At 36.3% G+C, this 24,568-nt stretch overlaps 1 protein-coding gene across 1 annotated transcript in view; it reads left to right on the forward strand.

Annotated features, from left to right (window-relative positions):
• The first annotated feature begins 1,768 nt into the window (after positions 1-1,768).
• LOC141348983 (discs, large (Drosophila) homolog-associated protein 2b) overlaps positions 1,769-24,568 on the forward strand; it is a 154,370-nt gene continuing 131,570 nt past the window's right edge. The window contains exons 1-2 of the mRNA XM_055185430.2: positions 1,769-2,174; positions 2,659-2,713. Of these exons, the coding sequence (XP_055041405.2) occupies positions 2,157-2,174; positions 2,659-2,713 (73 nt within the window). The 5' untranslated portion in view covers positions 1,769-2,156. The remainder of the gene's footprint in view (positions 2,175-2,658; positions 2,714-24,568) is intronic.

Raw genomic sequence — 24,568 nt, forward strand, 5'->3', positions numbered from 1 at the left:
CCAGTGACAATTTTTGTACCTTTTTTTCTGAGAGTATATTACATCCTTCATATATCCAAAGAGTCTTTAATTGCGATTAATCTATTGCAGTATAAAGGTTTTTGTTTACATCATATATTTGTGTGAACTGTGAATAATAAATATGCACACATGCAAGTATAATTTTAAGAAAAAAAAAAGAATTATATATTAAGTATTTATATTTATATATCTAATATAAATTATACATAAATATACACATGTAAACGTTTCTTAAATATATACATGCATGTGCGTGTATTTATTTATACAAAGTTATTATACACAGCTCACACATATACTGTAATATGATGTAAACAAAAAACTTTACTCTGCAAAAGATTAATTGCGATTAATCGTTATGCAACCCTAGTTAGAATGCATGAAATAGCTTTAAATCCCTCCCCCCAAAGAGCTTTTAAGAAGAAAATTAATATAAGAGATGCAATGAAACAGAACTCTTTACCTTTAATGTTATCAGTAATGTAATAAATAATTGAAATTTCATGTATATTGTATGTGAATGAAGTTTGTTCTTAACATTTGCAGTTTAGTTGCCAAGAAGCCTGAACAACTAAACTTCACACTATGACAATGACATCAGAACAATTGCATATTTGCACATAAATTCACATATATTTAAATACATCTTAAATTGAACACATGCAAATAACATAATAAATATTGGACACTCATAAAATACATCTTTATAGTTACAGAATTGCTTTTTACGGGTTATGTCATATATTTAAATTTAAACCCTTTAATTGCCTGATATGACATGGTGACATCACACTTATTATGATTTTCATGTCATGGGCATGTCAAAGATTAGTAAAAACATTGGCTTTGATGCATTTTTAGTTTTTGTGCAGCATCAGATTTTATTTTTTCTCCCTCATTTGTTTAGTTACCAAAAATCATTCCATTTGCTGAAACACAGAGAAAGTTGTGGCCAAATTAAGACAAAAAAACCCATAGTGGATGAAATCATCCCCAACAACACATAAGGGTTAATAAAACTCTTTTTGATTCTAGAGAATTGGAAAATATGTAATCATTATTTATCTTAAAATCACCCTGAAATAAGAATTTATTGATTTTATACAATTATATATTTTTTGAAGATGGGTTGCATGCACTGTAAAAATGATGTCAATAAATCATATCAACATGTTTTTAGGTTACTTAATTCAAACTAAGCTGAGCAATTTAAACTCGTCTTTATAAGTTATATTAGGGCTGCGCCGATTATGCTTCTCAATGAATTACGGTGAAATGTCGCTACATCCAAAAGCCAGGGGGCGCGCTCGTGCAGAAATTTAACAGACGAAGAACCATACACAAGCAGCTGTGACACGCAGCTCCACAAAACGTCTTAAGTATATATTTATATATTGCTTCAAACCGTTTCAGGTATGTTCATGATAATAAAGAATATGTATAATGATTATGTTTGACGAGTGTTGCTTTTTTAAATGCATGTTATAAACTACTCTAATAGTGATTTCAGATTGATAAGGACTTATACTGATCAAAAGCCGTAGTACATAAAATAGCTGTGAATAAGATCGGCTGTGTGATTCAAAATAGTTATCGGCCACGTATTATTAGTGTATCTGCATTTATCTTACACCCCTAGAAGTTTTTATAAGTTATCTAGTTACATTTTAAATTAGTAGGTTAAAATGATTTGCCAATTTATTTTGATGATATAATTCAAGCAGAAAGAAAAATGCTTTTAAATAACAATAAAACTTGCCCTTGCCTCAGTCTGTCTACTGGCGCCCCTAGTGGACAAAACGCTTTAAAAGTTGTCAAGTTATGTATTGCAGCGTCGCTTTGTTAGCACGTGCCAAGGTCACTTTCTTTAACGGTGACTTTCGCGGCTTTATTCACATGTAGTGATGAATTACGAGCTGTTATTTGTCTGTACTGCATGTGTGTTATAAAGCGATGGTGTGTCAGATGATGCTCCTGCGGTTGATGTTCCTGCTGATGCTGCAGCGCTGAGCGCATCTCTCTGTACATTAAAAGCATGGACTGCTGATACACACCTGCCCGATCCCGCGTGCGCTTACAAGCATCACATCATTCAGATGATGAAGGACTGAAGCGATGCTGGCAGCCGCTGGAGAATGTCAGCTCTGAAAAAGGTACTGCAGCTGCTGTTCATGATGAACATGATATATACTGTAGTGTTATGATCGATAAAACCCGGCCAGACGCGTTAAACTTACACGATAGAAAGATTCACGTGCGACTCCAGACGTCTCTGCAGATGAATCCTTGCTAGATTATTAACCCACCTGCTGTTGCCAATACTAAAACATTGATGACATCATCATCTGCATCTCTTACGTAGAGCTCAGTTCTCTATGAGGCTGCACCTTCTGTGATGTTTTAGGATCAGGTGCAGAACATAATGTACTGTATGCTGTGTGTTTGAGAAGTTTGGGATTGCAGGGATTAAGTAGTGATGTGATGTGGTTGGCACATGCAGATGGTTGATTAACTGTAACAGTAAAACAGCTGATCTCATCTCTTCATCTCCCTTCATGCACTCACCGATTGTCTTGTTCTGTGTGTGATATTTACTCCATTGTACTATTTCCATCTTCATCTCTCCATCTGCCACAGGTGTTACCATGGATACTGCAGACACATTGCTGCCTTTTCCTTGACAAGAGTTCAGGTAAGAAATGGGATGAGATGTTAAAGGCATTCTCATTCATCTCAAATTCAGGCTTCGAGAGATGATTTGTGGATTGCAGGTTCACACCACCCTGCGAAAAGTCTGTGTTCGTTGTTATCTCCACGCCATTTCCCTCAGTTATTCATTGTAAAGTTAAATTGCGATAATAGTCCTGTGTTTGGTTGTTGGCATCTTTACACAATGAGTGTGTTTGGTTTTGTGATATATGTTCTTCTAGAATAGAGAATCTGTGTTGTTTTGGTTTAGCTGTGCCGGTGATTTGGGGATAATGGATTCGAATTCTAGGGAAAACAAATGTTTATCATGAATTCACTGTATATTGCTTTGGATTAAAGTGTCTGCAGAATGAACTAAATACAGATCATTTAAAAAGTGTTTCGGAGGACCGAGACCTTAACAACAATATTTGAAAATGCATATTCATATTCTGCGCTAGCTGTTTTTTTATTCAGGAGGATCTCTTGACAGAAATGTAATATATTATACACTCACCTAAAGGACTATTAGGAACACCATACTGTGTATGACCCCCTTTCGCCTTCAGAACTGCCTTAATTCTACGTGGCATTGATTCAACAAGGTGCTGAAAGCATTCTTTAGAAATGTTGGCCCATATTGATAGGATAGCATCTTGCAGTTGATGGAGATTTGTGGGATGCACATCCAGAGCATAAAGCTTCCGTTCCACCACATCCCAAAGATGCTCTATTGGGTTGAGATCTGGTGACTGTGGGGGCCATTTTAGTACAGTGAACTCATTGTTATGTTCAAGAAACCAATTTGAAATGATTCGAGCTTTGTGACATGGTGCATTATCCTGCTGGAAGTAGCCATCAGAGGATGAGTACATGGTGGTCATAAAGGGATATACATGGTCAGAAACAATGCTCAGGTTGGCAGTGGCATTTAAACGATGCCTAATTGGCACTAAAGTGTGCCAAGAAAACATCCTCCACACCATTACACCACCACCAACAGCCTGCACAGTGGTAACAAGGCATGATGGATCCATGTTCTCATTCTGTTTACGCCAAATTCTGACTCTACCATCTGAATGTCTCAACAGAAATCAAGACTCATCAGACCAGGCAATTTTTTTGTTTTGGTCCATTTTTGGTTAGCTCGTGCAAATTGTAGCCTCTTTTTCCTATTTGTAGTGGAGATGAGTGGTACCCGGTGGGGTCTTCTGCTGTTGTAGCCCATCCGCCTCAAGGTTGTGCGTGTTGTGGCTTCACATATGCTTTGCTGCATACCTCGGTAGTAACAAGTGCTTATTTCAGCCAAAGTTGTTCTTCTATCAGCTTGAATCAGTCGACCCATTCTCTTCTGACCTCTAGAATCAACAAGGCATTTTCGCCCACAGGACTGCCGCATACTGGATGTTTTTCCCTCTTCACACCATTCTTTGTAAACCCTAGAAATGGTTGTGCGGGAAAATCCCAGCAACTGAGCAGATTGTGAAATACTCTGGCACCAACAACCATGCCACACTCAAAATCTTTCTTTCCCATTCTGACATTCAGTTTGGAGTTCAGGAGATTGTCTTGACCAGAACCACACCCCTAAATGCATTGAAGCAACTGCCATGTGATTGGTTGATTAGATAATTGCATTAATAAGAAATTGAACAGGTGTTTCTAATAATCCTTTAGGTGAGTGTAATAATACTCTGTAATAAAATGCTGGTAAAAATAAGATGACTACAGTGAATAGCCAAACATTTTAAATAGGTTATCCTAACCCATAATTCTGTTGATTTTAAAGTATCACCTCTAATCTCAGTGTTTGATCACGAGAGTGCAGATATGTCACAAAGTCCCTTTTAAAAAGACACATATAGTCGATGGCCTTCTGTACTGTGGTCCACGTATCGGCCCTCTATGTCTCAAATGGCTGTAGTTTACTTCAATATACCAGTGAATATTTTGAGAGAGCCTGCTGCTGTTTCTATGGAGACGAGGGAGGCTGATGTCATTGGAGGTTATCCTGAACACGCTCAGATCTGTTTGTCTGAGCCGGTATCTGATGCCGATTATGTATTCAGCAGTGTAATCCAACAATATTCATTAGCTACATCTCAAAACTGTCTTGATGTCAAAAGTGCTTTCATTTTTAAACAGTTCAGTCATTTCCACTTACAGAGGATGCGGAGAGGAAATCTCTGAATGGTATTCAACCTTTGTCGTCCGTTTAACCGAGCTCAGCGTTTTTCAGAGGTCGCGATAGAGAGCGCATAATAATGACGTTTTGTCTCTGAGGAGATTTCAGATCAACAGCTGCATCAATGACTCATTAAATGACCACGCTTTAATATGGATCAGGTCGAGCAATGCAGAAGAACATAAAGCTACATCATCATTTTGCTCTGATCACTTCAATAGCATCTTTGATGTATGTTTTAATTCATGTCATTTATTTATTTCTGCTGTTTGGATATGGTTTATAACCAAGCCTGTTTTAGTTATGCACAATTTTTGATTGTCCCACAAGATGGCACCATTTTCACCTATAGAGCGTGACGGTGTATTCTGCATGTCAGGGTCCTTGGAGGTTAAAGTGTCATGTGTCAAACCTTTCTCAAGTAGACTTCACCTGCAGAGGGAGACATAGGAAATGTTTTTTCTCAAGGTTTGCATTTCTTACCAATAATGTAAAAAAATCAAATCAATATTTTGTGTAGTCTATATATATTTACTTATGTGGCAAGTAGACGTGTGTTAAACACGCATGCGTGCGCACGCACACACAGTATCTGAGTACTAGACAGAACAGCTTTCACAGCAGATGATAAAGTCTTTGATGGGATTATTAGGGAATCCATGTATTATTCGTTCATTCATTATTCCAATTGAAACCAAAGGTGAAAAACCGAACAAATTACTTGTTTATTCAATATTTGCTTCCATAATGGGAAACGACTTGTTTTTCCAAATGTAGTTTTTATACTCAAATCAAAAAAGGAAAAAACTGATAACAAGCAGAAAGCACTCACATTTCATTTTTTTCTATATATGCCCAATGGTTTGGGATGCCAGTGATGTGACCCTTTCTAGAGGTCTGCATTCCTGTGGCTCCAATAAGATTCTTGCGACACAGTATTCAATAAATAAAAACACGGTAACGGTCGAAACTCTAGTGTAATTTAGACGTGAGCGGGCAATCTGACAATCCGCTTGTTAAAGTGCCAGTCAGGTGCAATTTCTAAGCTTCCTAATATTGTTAGGGAGTCCCCAACAACAAGTTTAAATGCATGCAAGGTCAAAAAACACTGTCATTGTCTCAAAATATAAATATAATATTACCCCATTTCTCAGAGGTCTCCAAACGATTCATGTAAAGCCTCGACGACTCAGTCTGCCTAAACCCCACCTTTCGGTAGCCTACTCTGTTCTGATTGGTCAACTGACAACTGACCATCTCCACACAATCCAACAATAGTGCAACATGTATTGACCTAATCTAACATGACACTAACATTTTTACACTCATTTAAGCATTTATGTAAGCTAATCGGACCATAGCAAATCCGTAAGCAATAGTGCAACATGCGCTAGCCGCTTGCTAATGTGACTCACTGACAATATATTAAGAGTTTGAACACTGACATCAATGCACATCATTCATCATTAGTCCAAGTTATAAAAATGACGACAGACACTAACATTCAGAGTTGTATAGTAAAGTATTTTTACTTTCTACATAAAAGTAAATTTTCAATTATTCGTATTTTATTAGTGTTTATCTTTGTAAAACAAACAAAACATATTATTATAATTTTTACTCCACTACATTTCATAATTTAAAGTTTTTGGTTTATATTTAATATTTAAGTACATTAAACATCTAGTAATTTTTTGTACTTTTACTTAAGTAAAAAATGTTTTTGTACTTTTACTCAAGAAAGTAAAAGTACACAATTTTTATGTAATTATAATTTAATATGCAGTATATAATGCAATATATAATGAATACACAGTTTGATTCTATGCTTTAGAATGTAGTGAACATTTTTTAGTAAAGAAAAGTAAATTTTTTCCGAAGACAAAAACTCTGATAAAGCATAGATGCTTGGAAAATGTAACTAAAATACTTAAGTATTATACACCTCTGCTAACATTTTTACACTCATTTAAGCAGGAATGTAAGCTAACTGTGCCATATCTAAACAGTATTTTAACTGCAACATGCATTGCTAACGTGGTTTACTGATAAGACATTACAGTAAACTTGACATTTTAGAATACTCGAGGGAAAATAAACACGTAATGTAATAATCATAGTAATAATCACAACCACGGTTGTAGTTAGGAGCCGCCAAATAAAGTGGGTACTGAACCATCTTTCATTGCCAACCGTTTAGTAAATCCTTCCCTGAAAAAGTAATTTTAACCACAGATTCTTCATCTTTTGTAGTGAAAACAACACAAACTTGCCTTTATAGCTGAAAACACAGCGCCTTCTCAACATGATGTTTACACACTAACTAGCTGAAGTGTCTGTGGGCAGGTCAGTTTTCGTTTCTCCCGGGCAAGACTGTATAGGCGGGAGATTATTCTGCAAAGGGTTGGTATTACATGGATAAACCGCTGATCTACTGGCTGTCCTTCAACGTGATGCCCAGCCGATGCGTGACCAACGACCACCGGCTGAACCAGTTTAATCCGCTTACCCACTTCGTATCCCTACCGTGTATATATATATATATATATATATATATATATATATATATATATATATATATATATATATATATATATATATATATATATATATATATATATTAATCTCTCCCAAGGGTTTTTGTCCTTCTAGGAGTTTTTCCCGCCGGGTTTTCTCCTAGGGTTTTTTTTTGTCCCCGGGAGAGTCAGCCAACTTTTGCCCAACTTACTGTGCACTTTACTGTATACGTTACATTATTACTACGCTCGCTTGTACGGTTTATCCTTAGCCGCTATATTCTACTTCTTATATTATCTATTGATTTTCTGTGTTCTCATCTACATCTACTCACGTAAAGCTGCTTTGAAACAATTAATAATTGTGAAAAGCGCTATATAAATAAAATTGAATTGAATTGAATAAAGACAGGCAGAAGATTCAAACTATATGATATTTCAGCGATTTAGAGTCGACTCCCTCCTTTAGAAACCAATAACTTTATTAATCGTGCACTTTTTGGTTTAACTATTTTGCACATTGTTTAAATTGATGTGCAGCTACATGATACATTGCAATACAGGTCATTTTCGATTTTGGATCTGTCTGGCACTTTAAGTTATGAAGGAAAGAATACTGTTTCCAAGTCCAAGCCCCACTAATTTCAATAAAGGGTTTTATATAAACAGCTGTTTATGAGCACTGTTTATTCATGCTACACGTTTATGCAAAAATAAACTCACAGTGTACGCTGCCGTCTCCAGGCTTACGGAATCACAGACAGCAATATATTAATAATTCGTAAAAAATCTATGTCCATGAATTCATCCTCTGATCATTTCGAATTTTGTTATGGAGATAAAAAATAGGATCAGTTGTTTTTGGTAGTGCATTATAATGGGAGTGCATAATAGCGGGATTTTCTTGTTATTTCTGTATAGGGGTTATTCGATCTACGTCATCAATGTTCGCGGTGGCCATATTGTTGACATAAAACTGTCAGTCTGTCAATTGACAAGCGAGGCAGCGTGGGTATTATGCATGGTATATCGGTGTAATTTTTTTTTTAAACCGCGCGATGGTGTGTGGTGTAATACACGGATGTTCTAACAACAGCAAAAAGAACCCCGCAATTAGTTTTTATGCAATACCGACTGTCAGAAAACATGAAAGGAAGGAGACAGAGGAGTTGAACCAGCGAAGGAGAGACTCCCAACAGCAAAGTCTGTCCCCATCATTTTACCACAGGTAACGTTAGGGATATATGCCTCACAGCCAAGTCTGTCCCCATAATTTGATCACATATGGTTAGCTGTAAGCAGTGGCTGAAACTGCTCTTTCAAATAAGCTGCCATAAATTGAGACAGTTATTAAATTAGTATTAATAACTATATGAACATAATAATAGGTCTGGCATTGATACTAGGTAGGGAATTAAGGGCTGTTCACTTTATAACTATAAAAAATATAGTTTTGAAAATCGTTTTATATTAAACAGAATAGCGGAGCTCACACCAAAACTATAACAATACAGATACAATGAACGACATCATTGGGATCACTTTCTGAGCGATTTTTCCCACCTGATGAAGGGTAAACCATTGATAGCATTAAAATCTATTTGAACTTCAAGTGCACGAGCACTTAAAATGACAGTGAAGCTCATTGCTGAGGTCTATAACATAAGATTACCTCCAGTTGCTGTGAAAATTGTCTACGTAATGCTTTTCAATCTATTACATTAACTAACTGTTGTGCCAAAAGGTAAGAGATTACACAAACTAGATTCACTGTTTAGAGTAACGCAAAACGCAGCGTGTTGAGGACATCTGCAAAAGTTTTTATTACAAGCAATATTAAAGGCAAGTGATTTGCGCGAGTGCCGTGAGCGAATTAGCATAAACGTATTGTTTGGTGATGTGGACGATGATATAGTAATCGTTATAGTTATAATGTGAACGGCCCTTCAGTGCTTGTATGATGAATGCGGATACTGTATGAACGATATAGTTATAAATATCCGGATAAGTTACGGCTGGCAATAAGGACGGATCTTTACTTAAGGCTATTGGGTCTATTTGATATTGTTCCACAATAATCAAGCTCATCTTCTCTTAATACAGACGAGATTAAGCCATTAGGCTACTGCTCCCCTCGACTCAAATCTACGTGCGGCTAGGGGCAGGACAGATCTCATGTCAACAAGATGGCCGCGGCTAGCGACTTCCGGTGTTTGCGAATAAGCCCTATAGAAATAATTCTTGTAAAGCCTACAGTATATTTGTTTTACCTCTCTCTTTCAGTTAGATGAATTTAAATTTGAGATTCTGGAGACGAGATCCATCGGGTTGGAAAGAAAATTATTCTAGAAAGCGAGTGAACATAGAGTGAATTTTAAGCGGAAGATGGAGTGTGCGGAACCTTGTGGGCCAAACGGGATGCGCAGAGCTCTTACTCGGTGTAGGCTACCGGACATAAGGGCACACAGACCCAGTTTACCAATACAAAATTATAGATTTATAGACATGGCCATGAAACAGTTTTCATGACTATACACTTTCTAAAAATCTCTGGAAACGCGCTGCTTTAATGATCTGCAACACAAAACCTACAAAAAATGTTCAAAAGTGTAAAGCAAACAAGCTAAAAAAGTGTATTTAAAGGTAATTCTACACAAGTGCATTGTTGTCAAATCTGTAATTATTCTTTGAGGAAACAAAGACCTGTATACGGCAGTGCATCTATGCTAAAAAATGAAAATGAAATATAAGTGCTTAGTGTTTTTTTTTTTTTTTTTGGAAAAACAAGTTGCTTTCCGCTTTTTCGTTTTGGTTTTGGATAAACAAGTAATTTTTTCATTTTTTCATTTTTGGTTTCAGTTGGACAAATGAATAAAAGAATAATACACAGATTTCAGGGCATGGTGCTGATCACTACATAATGAAATCCACTGTTAGTTATCTCATCAACTACAAGCGGTGAACACAGACTTGGGAAAGTGAGCCCACAACTAAATACTACATCAACATTTAGCCAACAGGCGGGGTTTATGCAAATGTAAAACATGTCCACATCAAGACTGTAAGACTGATTTATACTTCTGCGTCAGACCTACACCATAGCCTCTAATGGCTTTGTGTCACTTTTCATTTATACTTCTGCGTCGTTGTTTGTGTTGATGTGCAATTACACATGCAGACCACTAGTATGCAGTGTCCTCTAGGGCAGTGGTTCTCAAACTTTTTCAGCGTGCGGCCCCCTTTGTGTATGGTGCATTCCTTCGCGGCCCCTCCAAAGAAAATTTATGACAAAAAACAGTTCTAAAACTTCACATTTTAATTAAACAAAACATTAAATTATACAAAGTAGTGCTGCCTTATTTTTTTTTAGGTTTAATTTCACAGAATTCATGATAATCATGATGTATTTTATAAAATGTCGTAAAACTGGGGCCCCCTGGCACCATCTCGCGGACCCCCTGGGCGCCCCGGACCCCAGTTTGAGAACCACTGCTCTAGGGACATTACTGGTGTAATTGACAGTATCAAAGCAAGAGTCAAAGAAGCAGCAGCTTGTTCTGTATGTTGATAAGCATTAGCACTGATGGCGGCAAATAGACTTTATCAGAAATAGCGACTTTTGTTGCAGCTTGAATTTTTAAAGGGACAGTATAAATTGGGATTTACACACTAAAGGAGAGGTAAAATAATGAAAAGAATAATTGGAATTTTAATACTGTAGTAATCTTTTCTCAAAGGTGACTCTGTCAAAATAATGTCCATGTGGCAGGAATGCACAGTGCTTGCTAGCATCACGTATTCATTTAAGCGGAAACAATGAGCACGGTAGAGCAATGATTTCATGTTGTGATCATACCGAGTACAATATATGTAAAAATTTGGCAGTTTTGTATGTTGTTTCAGAGTCATCTGTTGTCCTCGCAGGGGTTGGCATTATCTCTTTGCAGGTGTTGGGTTGTCTGAAATCTTAGTAAGATGTTGGATCCAAACTAGAGCTGGCATAATCTCTAGGGCATCCCGACGTGGACACAAAAAGCTAATGGAGAATAATTAGCGTAGCTGCTGTTCATAGACATTTAAAGCTAAATATAGAATTGGACTTACATAACTGGAATACAATTTTGTATGTTATGTGAATGCTTCTGAACTGTACCTTATTTATCAAGGATGCAGAAAAACCACTAGCGCAGTACAATAATCCAGTCTAGAAGTCACAAATGCATGAGGTAGCATTTCAGCACTTGAAATGAATAATACAATCCATAAATTGGGGTGTTTCTGAAATGGAAGAAGGCTGTTTTTGTGACATGTGAAACATGTGAAGCTGCTTTCTATTATAAGACCCAGGTCTTAAACTATAACAGTGCATCCTTCCAAATGCATCTTGTTATCTAAGAGCTTCTGTGTACAGGTTTTTGGCCCAGTAAATAATATCTCTGTCTTATCCAAATTTAATAGGAGAAAATTTCTGGTCATCCATTATTATATAGAGGGGCAAGAAAAAGTATGTGAACCCCTAGGAATTAACTGGTTTTCTACTGTGATTTGCCATAAAATGTGATCCTCATCAACAATAGACAAACACAATGTGCATAAGCTGACAACACACAAATAATTCTAGTTTCTTTAAACATTCACATTTAATAGCTTGTTGAACCTCCTTTGGCAGCAATTACTTCAAGCAAGCGCTTTCAGTAGTTCTGAATCAGACCTGCACATCATTAAGAAAGAAATTTTGCCCATTCCCCTTAACAAAACCGCTTCAACTCAAACACATTTGTAGGATGTCTGGTGTGAACCGCTCTCCTGAGGTAATTTCTATGAGGTTAAGGTTAGGACTTTAAAGTCCCCATATTATGAAAAACTCACTTTTCCTGTGTTTTGGGGTGTTATTTTGTGTCTCTGATGCTCCCACATGCATACAAACTCGGAAAAAAATCCATCCATGCTGTTTTGAGTGAGATACAGGTTTTTGAATGTCCTCTGCCTTGAGTCTCAGATTGCGCGAGTTCAAACTCAGCTCCGTTGTTACGTAACTAGCTGTTTCGTCACATTCAGTTTGAATTTTCCTGCCCACCACCCCACTCGCAGGTCTCCACCCACCAGGGAGCTAGAGAGAGCACAGAGAGAGCAGTCACTCCTCTATGCTGTTATCATGTCTCACTGAAATAACAGCGCTATTTGGATATTATGAATTATACTCCCGCCTACTTTTAAAAACATAGTTTTAACGCGTGGTTATTAGAACCCGGAGTAAACTTATATACAGTGTTACGACGCAAATAGTCATCAGATTGTAGGCGATAAGACCTTCATGCGAAATCTGATGTAAACAACAGACTATGTATCTATATTTCACGGATTATACGCATTTGTGGACAAAAATGGTCGTTGGATGTATTTTATTGGACTTTCATGGATCATTCACACATCTGAAATAGACTGGATTCGATTCGCGATCGTTGTATCAACACAAAAGGTAAGAAGTCACGTTATATTTTGCATGTTGTCATCTTCTGTCATAAAATACTACATTTATGATGCTAGAGCATCTGTATCTCAAAACAGAGATCATACATTGATGCTAATCCCGTAAATTATACCTTTTAAATGTATAGTGATGTTAAAATTGTTTGTAAACAGTAGGCTATATAGATATTTTTGCAGGCTAGATAGTTTACAGTGTGGTTTTGAAAGTTAAAAAAATATTTAACGGCTTTATTTTACAATTCTACAAGAACTAAGTAATAGTGCTTTGTCAAACTAAAAAGTTTTTTGCCAAACTAACCGAGACCGGGCCTTACCGCCCCGGCTTTTCTGAAGAGGCTAACCCCCGAGCCTCTTATAACTTTACGGTTCGGACCTCCCGCTAGCTTCTAGCAATTAGCACGCGGTCCACAAGCAGTATACATCCCCCGCCGGGTCTTAATTTCTGTAATTTGCGAAAATAATGCGTTTGAAAATGTTTTATAACGGGAATATGTTAGTATTGTCCAGGGAAAACGAGTTTATTGTTGTGACCTAGATGAGGATTAGATCACATTTTATGGCAAATCACTGTAGAAAACCAGTTCATTTCTAGGGGTTCACATACATTTTCTTGCCACTGTATATTTAACACATTCTGGCAGTTTAGATGATTTATGGGGCGTGCACACCAAAGCTTTTACGCCCGCGGCCGGCGCATGTTTTCAATTGATTCCAATGGAAACTCTGCGTTTTTCAAATAAGCCGGCACTCTGCGTTTTTTCCACGATTGCCGCTGACCGTCGAGAGTTGAAAGAGATTTAACTTTGGGTGAAAAGCTCCGCTCACCACATGTCAGTTCTCACACAGGCGTCCAATCACAATGGAGGAGGGGCGGGACAAGTATCACAACAACCAACCGGCTCACAGCTGAAGTATTACAGCTACAAAGCTCTCAGCTGAAAAAACAGCTGGCATTTGGCGTCCTCCAGGCTTTTTCAGCCACGTTTAAAAGTTTTGATGTTTTCTAATAGGTGTGTAACAATACGCCAATGCCACGGTTCGGTTCATCTGACTGTTTTCATAGCAACGCTAAAGAACACTAGATTAACTTTTAACTTAATAGAAATTATAATAACTTTAACATGTTAATTAACTTATTAATTTCAACTATACTAACTTTAAACAAAACATTAGTACAGTCAGCCTAAGTGAATTAAAATATAATTCCTCTAGTGTAAACTATTAAGAAATTAACGTTTTATTTTTTGTTTTCTAATCTTTGTGTGTTTCCTAATCTTTGTAAGTCGCTTTGGATAAAAGCGTCTGCTAAATGCCTAAATGTAAATGTAAGTGCAGTCTGCTTACTTGAGTAAACCAAAAATGTTAAGTTTTTATAAGTTGTTATTAGTTCAATGTGACTTTAATTTCAATTTAATAAAACGTCAATGAAATAAAAATAGTTTTGTGACATTAAAGTGTAATTTATAGAAGTGCGTAGGTTCTATGGCGTAGGTTGTGTGTAGCCTGACGCGCACCTTGCCAAAATTTTAACAACGCGTCTGTTCTGTGCGGACCACAAGTGCTGTGATTGGTCCACTAGAACCCCTCCCGTCAGCTAATCTGTACGTTGTGATTGGCCTGAATACCTCTGACGTCAGCCGGACATGTGACGCTCCTTACCATGTTTGAAAGATTCGCTCACAATGCAATGCTAACAGGAGTTAACTTACAGGCTGTGAGCGGGTTGGAATTATGATAATGTCGGCCTTGTCTACGTCAACAATCCCAGGAAGTAAACTGTTGCCTACAATCCGTGTATTTGTTGTAGTCCAAGAAAAGAGATTTACATTGGAAATGATAACTCGCATCATTATTTACTTTGGGGGGTTTGTACCTTTTGCGTATTGTTAACATGTACTAATACATTAGTGATGCAACAATACACTTAGTTCACGGTTCAATACAATTTTCGGTTCTCCATGGTTTTCGGTTCGGTTTCGGTTCTGATGTCTTGACCTATTAAAGTGTTTTTTTATTATTCTATGCTTAGGTAACAGGAACAGTGAGATGTTAAGAAGCAAAAATACTGGTTTTAATTGCAGTTCTCTTTTATTTTATCTAAATGCAAAAATCATCTTACACATTTCTAGTGTATTGATACAATAATATAAGATATAATTAAATAAAGATACTGTATATAAAAATGATATCCTATTCAAACTGGGGAACATGTAAATTCATTACATTACATAATTTGGGCATTTTATATACCTGTACTTAGTAAATTAAACTTTTTACTAACCTTACTGCACTACTGTTAAAGGAATAGTCTACTCATTTTCAATATTAAAATATGTTATTACCTTAACTAAGAATTGTTGATACATCCCTCTATCATCTGTGTGCGTGCATGTAAGCGCTGGAGCGCGCTGCGACGCTTCGATAGCATTTAGCTTAGCCCCATTCATTCAATGGTACCATTTAGAGATAAAGTTAGAAGTGACCAAACACATCAACGTTTTTCCTATTTAAGACGAATAGTTATACGAGCAAGTTTGGTGGTACAAAATAAAACGTAGCGCTTTTCTAAGCGGATTTAAAAGAGGAACTATATTTTATGGCGTAATAGCACTTTTGGGAGTACTTGGACTCGCCTGAAAAGTCCGCTCCCCTTTTCACTCTCATAATGGGAGAGGGAGGGTGTTACTGCGCCGAGTCAAAGTACTCCCAAAAGTGCTATTACGCCATAAAATATAGTTCCTCTTTTAAATCCGCTTAGAAAAGCGCTACGTTTTATTTTGTACCACCAAACTTGCTCGTATAAATACTCGTCTTAAATAGGAAATCAAGACAAATACATTATTTGAGCTGTATAATGTTAATAATAATGACATTGAATGCATGAATACGAAGATAATTTAAATGGTATTTGTACTGTTAAATGAATGATGGAAATGGAGAGACAGACTCCGTTATTGCAGCAGGTGCTGGTCATGACATCACTGTTGGTGGGAGGGGTCCCATCTCATGCTTTGCAGGGGGGCCTCACAGATGTGTTCTACGCGACTGGTCTTGGGACATGACCTAGACATACAGAGGAATTTATAATATTACTTCTGCTATAGTAACTAAGTAAATATATTACTAAACTAAATTACAGGTAAAAATTTAGTGGGTATGGGATCTAGTAAACATGTTGGTTTAGATGCAAAGGTCATTTTATTTAGCCTTTTCTGTCCTATAGCTGTAAAACACTGTATTAAAATAAAACTTTGGATTGTTTTGGTTCTTTTCTATGAGTTTGCGGAGATGCCAGACTATTTCAGAGCCTTTTTATTTACATTAGCTCCCACAGAGAGAATGTTGTTTTCGGACTATATATTCTACAATAGCGACATAAAGACAGATAGAGAATAGAAGCAAACATTGGGCTTCCCCTTAAGTAAATAAATGTAGTTGCTTAGTGTGAATCTCAGATCTCAGAAGGGTTCATGTCAGGTGTTTCAAGAGATTCAATTGGCTGGACTAAATGGTTTCAGGGAAGAAGAAACTGTAGAGAATCTCTCAGCTGTTCCTATGGCGACTGGAAGACAGTTTCAGGTGTTTCTGAGGGGGATTCCTGGACCCCCAGAGCTACTATCTTATTTTCCTCCAGGGCTGCTGAATTCATGAGCATCAGAGGACAAACGTTGTCTTTGATCATCTTGAAAACTTTATAATTGTGTGATGTTATCAGTGGTCATCTAATTTTGAAAAAGACTGGATTTATAAACAGACCAACCATGGCTCTATGTGCTGTTTAAGGGCAGGTTTATCTAAAATACATTATTCCACATTACATTAAAGTATACTACAGTTTTAAAAAAGTTCATCAATTTATATTTATTTTATAAATCTATATTTATTTTATATTTAAACAACAGTTTACCGCTTGTACATATATATCTAGCATGCTTGATATATTGTAATTGATATATTCCTCAAATACAACTGCACATCCAAGTATTAGTTTTTTTTAGTGCAAATTGTTAATTATATCAACCCGGTACCTTGTACCATTGTTCACAAATATTGCACAGCATTAGCCAATCAAATTGTAGCTGGTGATTTCAGTCAGCGCAGTATACAGATGGTCAGTAAGGATTCAGTAGACTGTGAGCGTATAGATGCCATAAGGACACTCACAGAATTTATGGTATTTATTGCCGCAATTATTTCTTGTAGGTCTTATATAAACAGTAGTACACTCTAAAAAAAGGGCTGGGTTATTTTTAACCCAGCGTTGGGTCAAAAAGGGAGGACCCCAACTTGTTGGGTTGTAATTTAACCTTTGCTGGACTGTTGTAACCTAAAATGCCAGGTTCTGTATTGTTGGGTCAAATATAAACATTTTCTGGGTTAATTTAACCCAGCAGTGATGGGTTGAAAAATAAACAGCATTTTCGAGAATGTATGTGTAGCCAGTTTGTGTGAATCATGTGATTCCTCCTTTGGGCTAAAAATAAACTGGTCATGTATTAGTGTCTCTCCTTATGTTTCTCTCTTGCCTTTTATCCAGAGGTCGCTCAAGTCCCTATGTCACAGTATTTGTGCATTTATTATTTTTATAAATAGCTCAATATGGTGAGTTTTTTCATTTGGACAAAATCATTAATTTAACTAAACAAGCTTTGTATCCAGGAATATTCATAATGTTTTAAAGGGGTAATATGATGCGATTTCATTTTTTTTTTGTCTTTGGAGTATTAAAAGCTGTTTGTGCAATATAGAAGATCTGTAAAGTCGCAAAGATTAAAGTCTCAAACCCAAAGGCTCATCCACTTCTTAAAGCCCCTAATTCAAACACGCCTCCACATATCTACATCACTGTGTGCGAAGATTTGCATAACACCACCTAAATGTATATGCACAGAAAGAAGGCGTAACTTTTATTCTCACTTTGGAAGTTGATATTCCAAATATGGTAAGGGCCGTTACATTTCCGTCACACGCTTGAGGTATTCGGCCAATCACAATGCACTGGATATCTGGCCAATCAGAGCTTTGTAAAAATTGGCGCGTTTTAGAAAGGCAGAGCAACAATAATGTATGGTATGTGGAAAATAATGTGTTTTTGAACCTTAAACTGCATAAACACATTGCATTATACCAAATATAAAAAATATATATTTTTTCAAAATTATGTTTTTTTTAGCAACGTCATATGACTCCTTTCAGATAAGATAAGGGATGTGTTTCATAGTTTTTAAGTAAATTTGTTACATCTGTTACGTTTTCCTAAGAGCCTCCTTGCTAGCAATGCCATGCTGTCTGTACTGTTTGGATAGCTTTAGATGTTTTACTGAAACTGTGGAACATATAGTTATATTTCGAACAGCAGCTTTATTTTCTCAACATTCACACCTAAATCTCTCTATTAACTTAAATGTAAAGAAAAACAAACACCATTAATTGAATGTGCATCTATTTGATCTGTATTAGGGATGGGCATTCGATTAAGTTTTCTTTGTCGATCGTCGGGAGAATTAACGATCGACTATCGATTAATCATTAATATTTTTATAATAAAATTTGTTATTTAACTTTTATACTTAAAAAATGCAATGAATACAAATATACAGCGTGTTTTTCCTCGATGAGACTTTTATTACAAGATCAACTTGTGGCAGACAGTTAAACTATGTTTCAAACATATGTGCGTGCATGTGCAGTGCTCAAAGCAGCGGAACCTGCAGCTGCGAGCCAGCCTTCTAAAATAGAGACCTCATTATTAGTTCCAAAATAAAAAACAGATTCATGTTTAACATTAAATTAAACAAAAAACATAATACTTAGATCTGAAAGGTTTTGTCAAAATGTAACTCAAAATTATTCAAGCCAGAAGAAAGTGCAAGATATTAGCCTTCCTAACATTAGGCTATAACAAATTAGGCTACTTAAAGCCTCGTGAAAATAACTAACTTTAGTAACTCGCATAAAACTTCTGCACCAGTCTACTGATTTTTTTTTGAGAAATAAAAGCATGTTTTGGGGTCAGACGCGACCGCAACCCATGGTGACCGTCAGTCCAGCCGCCGCCGAAAACAGCCGCTCCGAGGAGACTGACTGGGATGCGCAGGTACCTCAGCGCTAACTTATTCCGCATACAGAGTATGTGTGAAACAGCGTGCGTTTTGTGAGCCCCATTTACCATTCTTTAATTATACTAACATAGTCTTTTAGTTTTTATTTGTTGTAAAACAACAGTAGACATTTACTATGGTCTCCAACTCCACAATATACCATAACCATGGTATTTGTAGTAAAATTGCGGAAATACAAATCGTTTTTAATCTGCAAAAAAAAAAACATTTTCACAATGATAAAATCATGGCTAATTTTCCTAAGGTAGTAATTACAAAATTATATATGTTTGAAAGACGGAGATGCGCACCTGTCAATCTATTACATAACAGAGCAAGGCCAGAGACAAACGTGCTCATAAACGGGAGTAATATGGAATAATGTGTGCATCTTTGAATAACTGTAATTTTAAATATATTTTTGTCATATAAAGTTTTGAGACATGGCCTAATAATGCTTTTTTTCACTTTTATTGCTCATTTAGACTTATTGTGTGGGTAACAGCGTTTTTGACGCATTTACCTCAGAGATTATTTTAGCAATATTGCTTTTTCTGGTAATAATAATACAATTTATATTTCAATCCTGTTTCATTGTCTGTTTATTCATTTCATTATGCTGTTATGTTAATGTGAGGATATTTATTTGCCATATAAAACGTGCCGTTATATGAATACTTTTGTATAATATTCAAATGATATGCGGAATAATGTGTGCATCTTTGAATAACTGTAGGAATACAGTTGCTTATTTTTGTCATAAAGTTTTGAGAAATAATAATATTGTGAGGATTTATTTCCATATGAGACGCTTTTTGTCGTTGAATACTCTCGTTTATTATTTGGAAATCATATACATACATAGTAGGAAATATATAATGTGGAAGGGTAGACTTGCAAAGTTACTCTGCTTATTTTTATTTATGATATATGTGGAGATAAATAAAGCATTGCAAAACTGCTGATTTGATCCATTCAGATCCTGACCACCAGGCTAGAGATTTTAAACATCCTTAATACACACTTACTAGTCTGTCAAATAATATCTAAAATATATTGTTTTGTAAAAAAAAATTATGCTTTGTTCTATTGTTTATGCGGAAAAGTGTTCACAGAAAGTGTCAATCACATGAACGTTTTATATGCAGAATAAGCGGTCAGCAGCACACTGCAACAAGTGCTTGAGGAATTCGCCGCACACATACGCAAACGCACTGCATACGGAGTATTTGTGAAACAGGAGTTAGATAAAAAAAATGCATTTGATTAATTGATAACAAATTACGAAATCGACGAAATTCTTAACAATCAATTATCGATCGTCGATTAATTATGCCCATCCCTAATCTGTATCTTTCTAAAGTAGCATTAGATATTTCTTTTGTTTAAGTAAACGTTTTTGCAGTCTGTCATTTTTACAAAATAAACCCAGACAGGATGATCAGATCCCATTGTGAAATAAAGGGATTTATTCATAACAGGCTGATTGTAATGTTTATTACACAGCTACTTACCCACTAAAATAAATAAATAGACACGAGCAGAGAACAGTGATATAAAATCAATTCAACTGTTACATTGATTATAACAGTAAACTATACTCCATTAAAAAGAAAGTTGCGGCCAGTGACTACTTTTTCGAAGGCGCATGATGCGAAGCTCGTCACAACATGTATGTAGTTCGTCATGTGTGTGGCTCGTCATTTCAAAATATGTGTTTGGCACGTCATGTAAACTTATGTGCATCACGTGTGATGTCAAAATAAGTGCCTGCTGCAGACGCCTCTAAAGGGTTTATGATAAAAGAGGCGCTCGCGTTTGCCAGATCTCATGTGTTATCAGAGTAGTTTAGGGTTAAGTTAGTGTCTTGCGTGTATTTTGTGAACACGATTGTCTCTTTTATCATGAACTCTTTCCACGCATGTGCAGCAGGCTCGTATTTTGACAAGAGGCATGATGCACATGGTTCACATGACGCAACAAACACATATTTTGAAATGACGAGCAACACACATGACACTGTGAACACATATTTAAAATTTGCCCCCCTCGGAAGAGAAGTCACCGGCTCCCACTGTTAAAAAGTAACTTAGATTTGAGATAAATACTATATAATTGTATATGATTAATATTAGTGTATTTGTGTTCATCTGCACTGTAAACATTTTTGTTGTTTTACGGTACATTCACACGGGGCGAAAGCGTTAACGCTTAACGGAAGGCTTGTCTGAACTGTGGCCAAAGGCCAATCACAATGGTTACAACATATGTTCCGGTCTTCCGTAAACGTAATTGGCTGGCTCGCACTAGGTTATTTGCATAAGGCGATCTGATTGACGCACGCGTTGGCGCTTGAAAAGTTGAAAAAATGTCCAACTTCTGCCGCGAGCAACGGCAGTGACGCGACGTTGACGGATCCACAGTTCAGTTCGGCAACGCTTAATGTCACCCATTAAAAGTGAATGAGAAGCGTTATCGCTTTCGCCCCGCGTGAAAATTTACCGTTATTGTAAAAAACTGCAGCAAATGATTGCCGAAAAACTTCCGTACAAAATACATGTAACATTGCAGTTAAAAACTAAAGTCACACACGTGACGTTAAAAAATGCTGTAATAAAATAACATAAAATGTACATAACTGGTAAAAAACTAAACACTGTTTTATGGTGACTTGTATTTTGCACCTACAAAAACCATCATTTTAACGATATTTTACAGTTATTTTATAGCTATCCCTTGAACAGTTTTTTACTGTAGCATTTTTTGAAATTATAAAAATGTTTTTCACTGTAGTTGTTTGCCCGAGTGTTTACTATGTTATGTAAGATAATAAAATTTTTTATCCCAATTCCACATTTTAAATGAATGTAAAAAGTTTGTAGTGGGCTCCTCATCGCCCTCTCTGGGTTTATTTTGTAAACCGTCTGGTTGGATGTTGGCTCTTAGAGATTTGATTGCAGCATTACTTATATGACCAATCAGATTTAAAGCTGCAACCAGAGAGTTTTATTAGCATCTAGTGGTGAGACTGTGAATTTAAACCAGTGGCCCAGTTCAAAGGTCACTCGTCCTGTTCGAAATGCAGAGTAAAGCTATGGTAGCTGGCACAGGACAAACACGTAGTAACATGGCTACTAGTGTTGTACACTCTAAGAAAGGATGTGTTAATTTTAACACATTGTTTTGTGTTAAACTATTTAACACATTATGTGTTATTTTAACACATTGTGTGTCATTTCGTGTAGAATGTGAGCTTAAATAAATGAAATGGGCAACACAAGATGTGTTAAAACAACACAAAGTGTGTTATTCCAAAAATAACACAGAGATGTGTTAAGTTAAGGACAACACACTAGATGTGTTGTCCTTAACTAGACACAAGATGTGTTAATTTAACACATTCGTTTTAAGAGTGTAGTTAAGACAGGCCGAGACCGAGACAAGACCAAGACTTTAAAGAGTCGAGACCAAGTCAAGACCAAAACAGGCCGAGACCAAGTCAAGACCAGGACCAGTGCAAGTTACTGCATTAAAACACTTATGATAAAATGTGGAATATGCATATGATTAGGCACTTCTTGTCTGTGCGCGCGCGTGTGTATGCCATTAGAGAAGTTGATAAAATAATCAAAGGCATTGCAGATATGTGGGAATTTGTCTTTGTCTATAAGCAAATAAAAGTGAACAAACACTAAAGAGCTGAAATCAACTTAAGCATTTATTCTGAACTGTCTTTCCATGCCATCCACTTAACACAATGCAGGTGTTTTTAGTAATAAAATTAGAAAAATTGTCAATGGGAGAAACTTAAACAATGCTTAAACAATGCCAACATCATATCCCAAATCTGAATAAATGGCATAAAAATTACTGATAAAAAATAAATTTGTGATGTGCCATCAGTTGTGGTCTTGACCGGTCTTGAAATAAAATTCCGAGTCCTCTTTGTCTGAGACCGAGATGAGACCGAGTAAAAATACGGTCGATTCCAAGACGAGACCAAGACCTTTAAAAAGTGGTCTTGAGACCGAGATCGGTCTCGAGAACTACAACACTAATGGCTACTGTAGTAACATGACGGCGACTTTCATGTAAGGCAGTGCTTCTCAATTATTTTCTGTCACGCCCCCCTAGGAAGAAGTAAACATTTCGCGCCCCCCCCCAACTTTCTGCCGCGACTGTAAATAGTATTTGTCTATAAAATTACACATCTGCAAAACATTGTATCCTTATTAACATTAAAGAAAACACAAAAAAGAAATATCGATCAACTTACAACAAAGAATAACTTAATTAACATTGTTTTTTAATCTGTAACAGAAAAGACTTAAAATGCATCAATTTGCCTGAAATAAAAAAAATCAATTTCTTATTTAAAGTATAATATTTTTTGACCATTTGATACTGAAAAATTAAATTAAATATAATAAATAAATAATAATAAAACTCAAGCGGCTTATCAGCGTGATTGGGGTGTAATGTCTTTAAGTGACGGTGCAAAAAAAATCACTTCCTGAAAAAGTATTTTCCCCGGGGTCTCGCGCCCCCCCTGGTGTCGCTTCGAGACCCCCCTGGGGGTCCCGCCCCACTTTTTGAGAAGCACTGTAAGGGAACCCGCAGTAAATGGAGATAAAAACGGCTTATCCTAAGGTAATAAATACATATCTTTTTATTATATAAAGTCTTTACACCCACTGAAAACATAGTTATGTATATTATATTGCATTTTCTGCAATAGATCCTCCTAAATTTTACACATTGAACCTTTAAGTATAATTTTTATATAATTATTTTTTTAAATGGTTAATGGTCTATTAAAAGTCACTGTAGATCTGTTCAATAATGTTTTGTTTATGTACAGTATGGAAACTTGAAACCATTACAAGGCTGTCTCAATAATATTAAATAGAAACAAAGGAAAACTGCAGCCTGATAAATTCTGCCGTATAGTTAATGAGAGATGTTTCACCTGTTTATTCGTTCTATATAGTAAAGAAATGAAAATGTCACATCAAGTAAAATCATTATAAGATTTATCATGAACCTTTTTTCTGTCTGTGTTTCTGAACTTTACTTCAGAAGTGTTAATGATGTATTTGTCACAGTGGGAGTGTAAATATGCTAATGATGCTAATGAGTCTGAACCTTATGTTCAGTGTTACCACAGTTTTCACTCTCAGTTCAAGCTTGCGGCTTTTGTTCCTTAAAAATAAACAGCCGATTTTTTTTTGCAGAGTTATTCAACTGTTCACATCGACAGCAACAGTCCACAAAATTATTCAGAGAACATATACAGAAGAATGAACACAGGACATGACAATCAGTTGACAGGCAGTCGATTCTGTGTAGCATTTGGCTGAAGTGGGCTTTCAAAGACCAACACTGCCCTGGGCATAAAGACTTAACTTTGTTAGCTTAACTTACATTCAGTAAACACATAGGTTGTAATTTTTAAGGGTCCCAAAATCCACTTTTACAAGGTGGTTGGACATAAATGTGTTTTTTACCCTACAATGAAAAAATCCACCCTTTCCTTTTTTAATCCCTATTAACCCAATGCAGTCTCT

This window comes from Misgurnus anguillicaudatus, chromosome 18 (genome assembly GCF_027580225.2).
Source record: "Misgurnus anguillicaudatus chromosome 18, ASM2758022v2, whole genome shotgun sequence".
Lineage (NCBI taxonomy): Eukaryota > Metazoa > Chordata > Actinopteri > Cypriniformes > Cobitidae > Misgurnus > Misgurnus anguillicaudatus.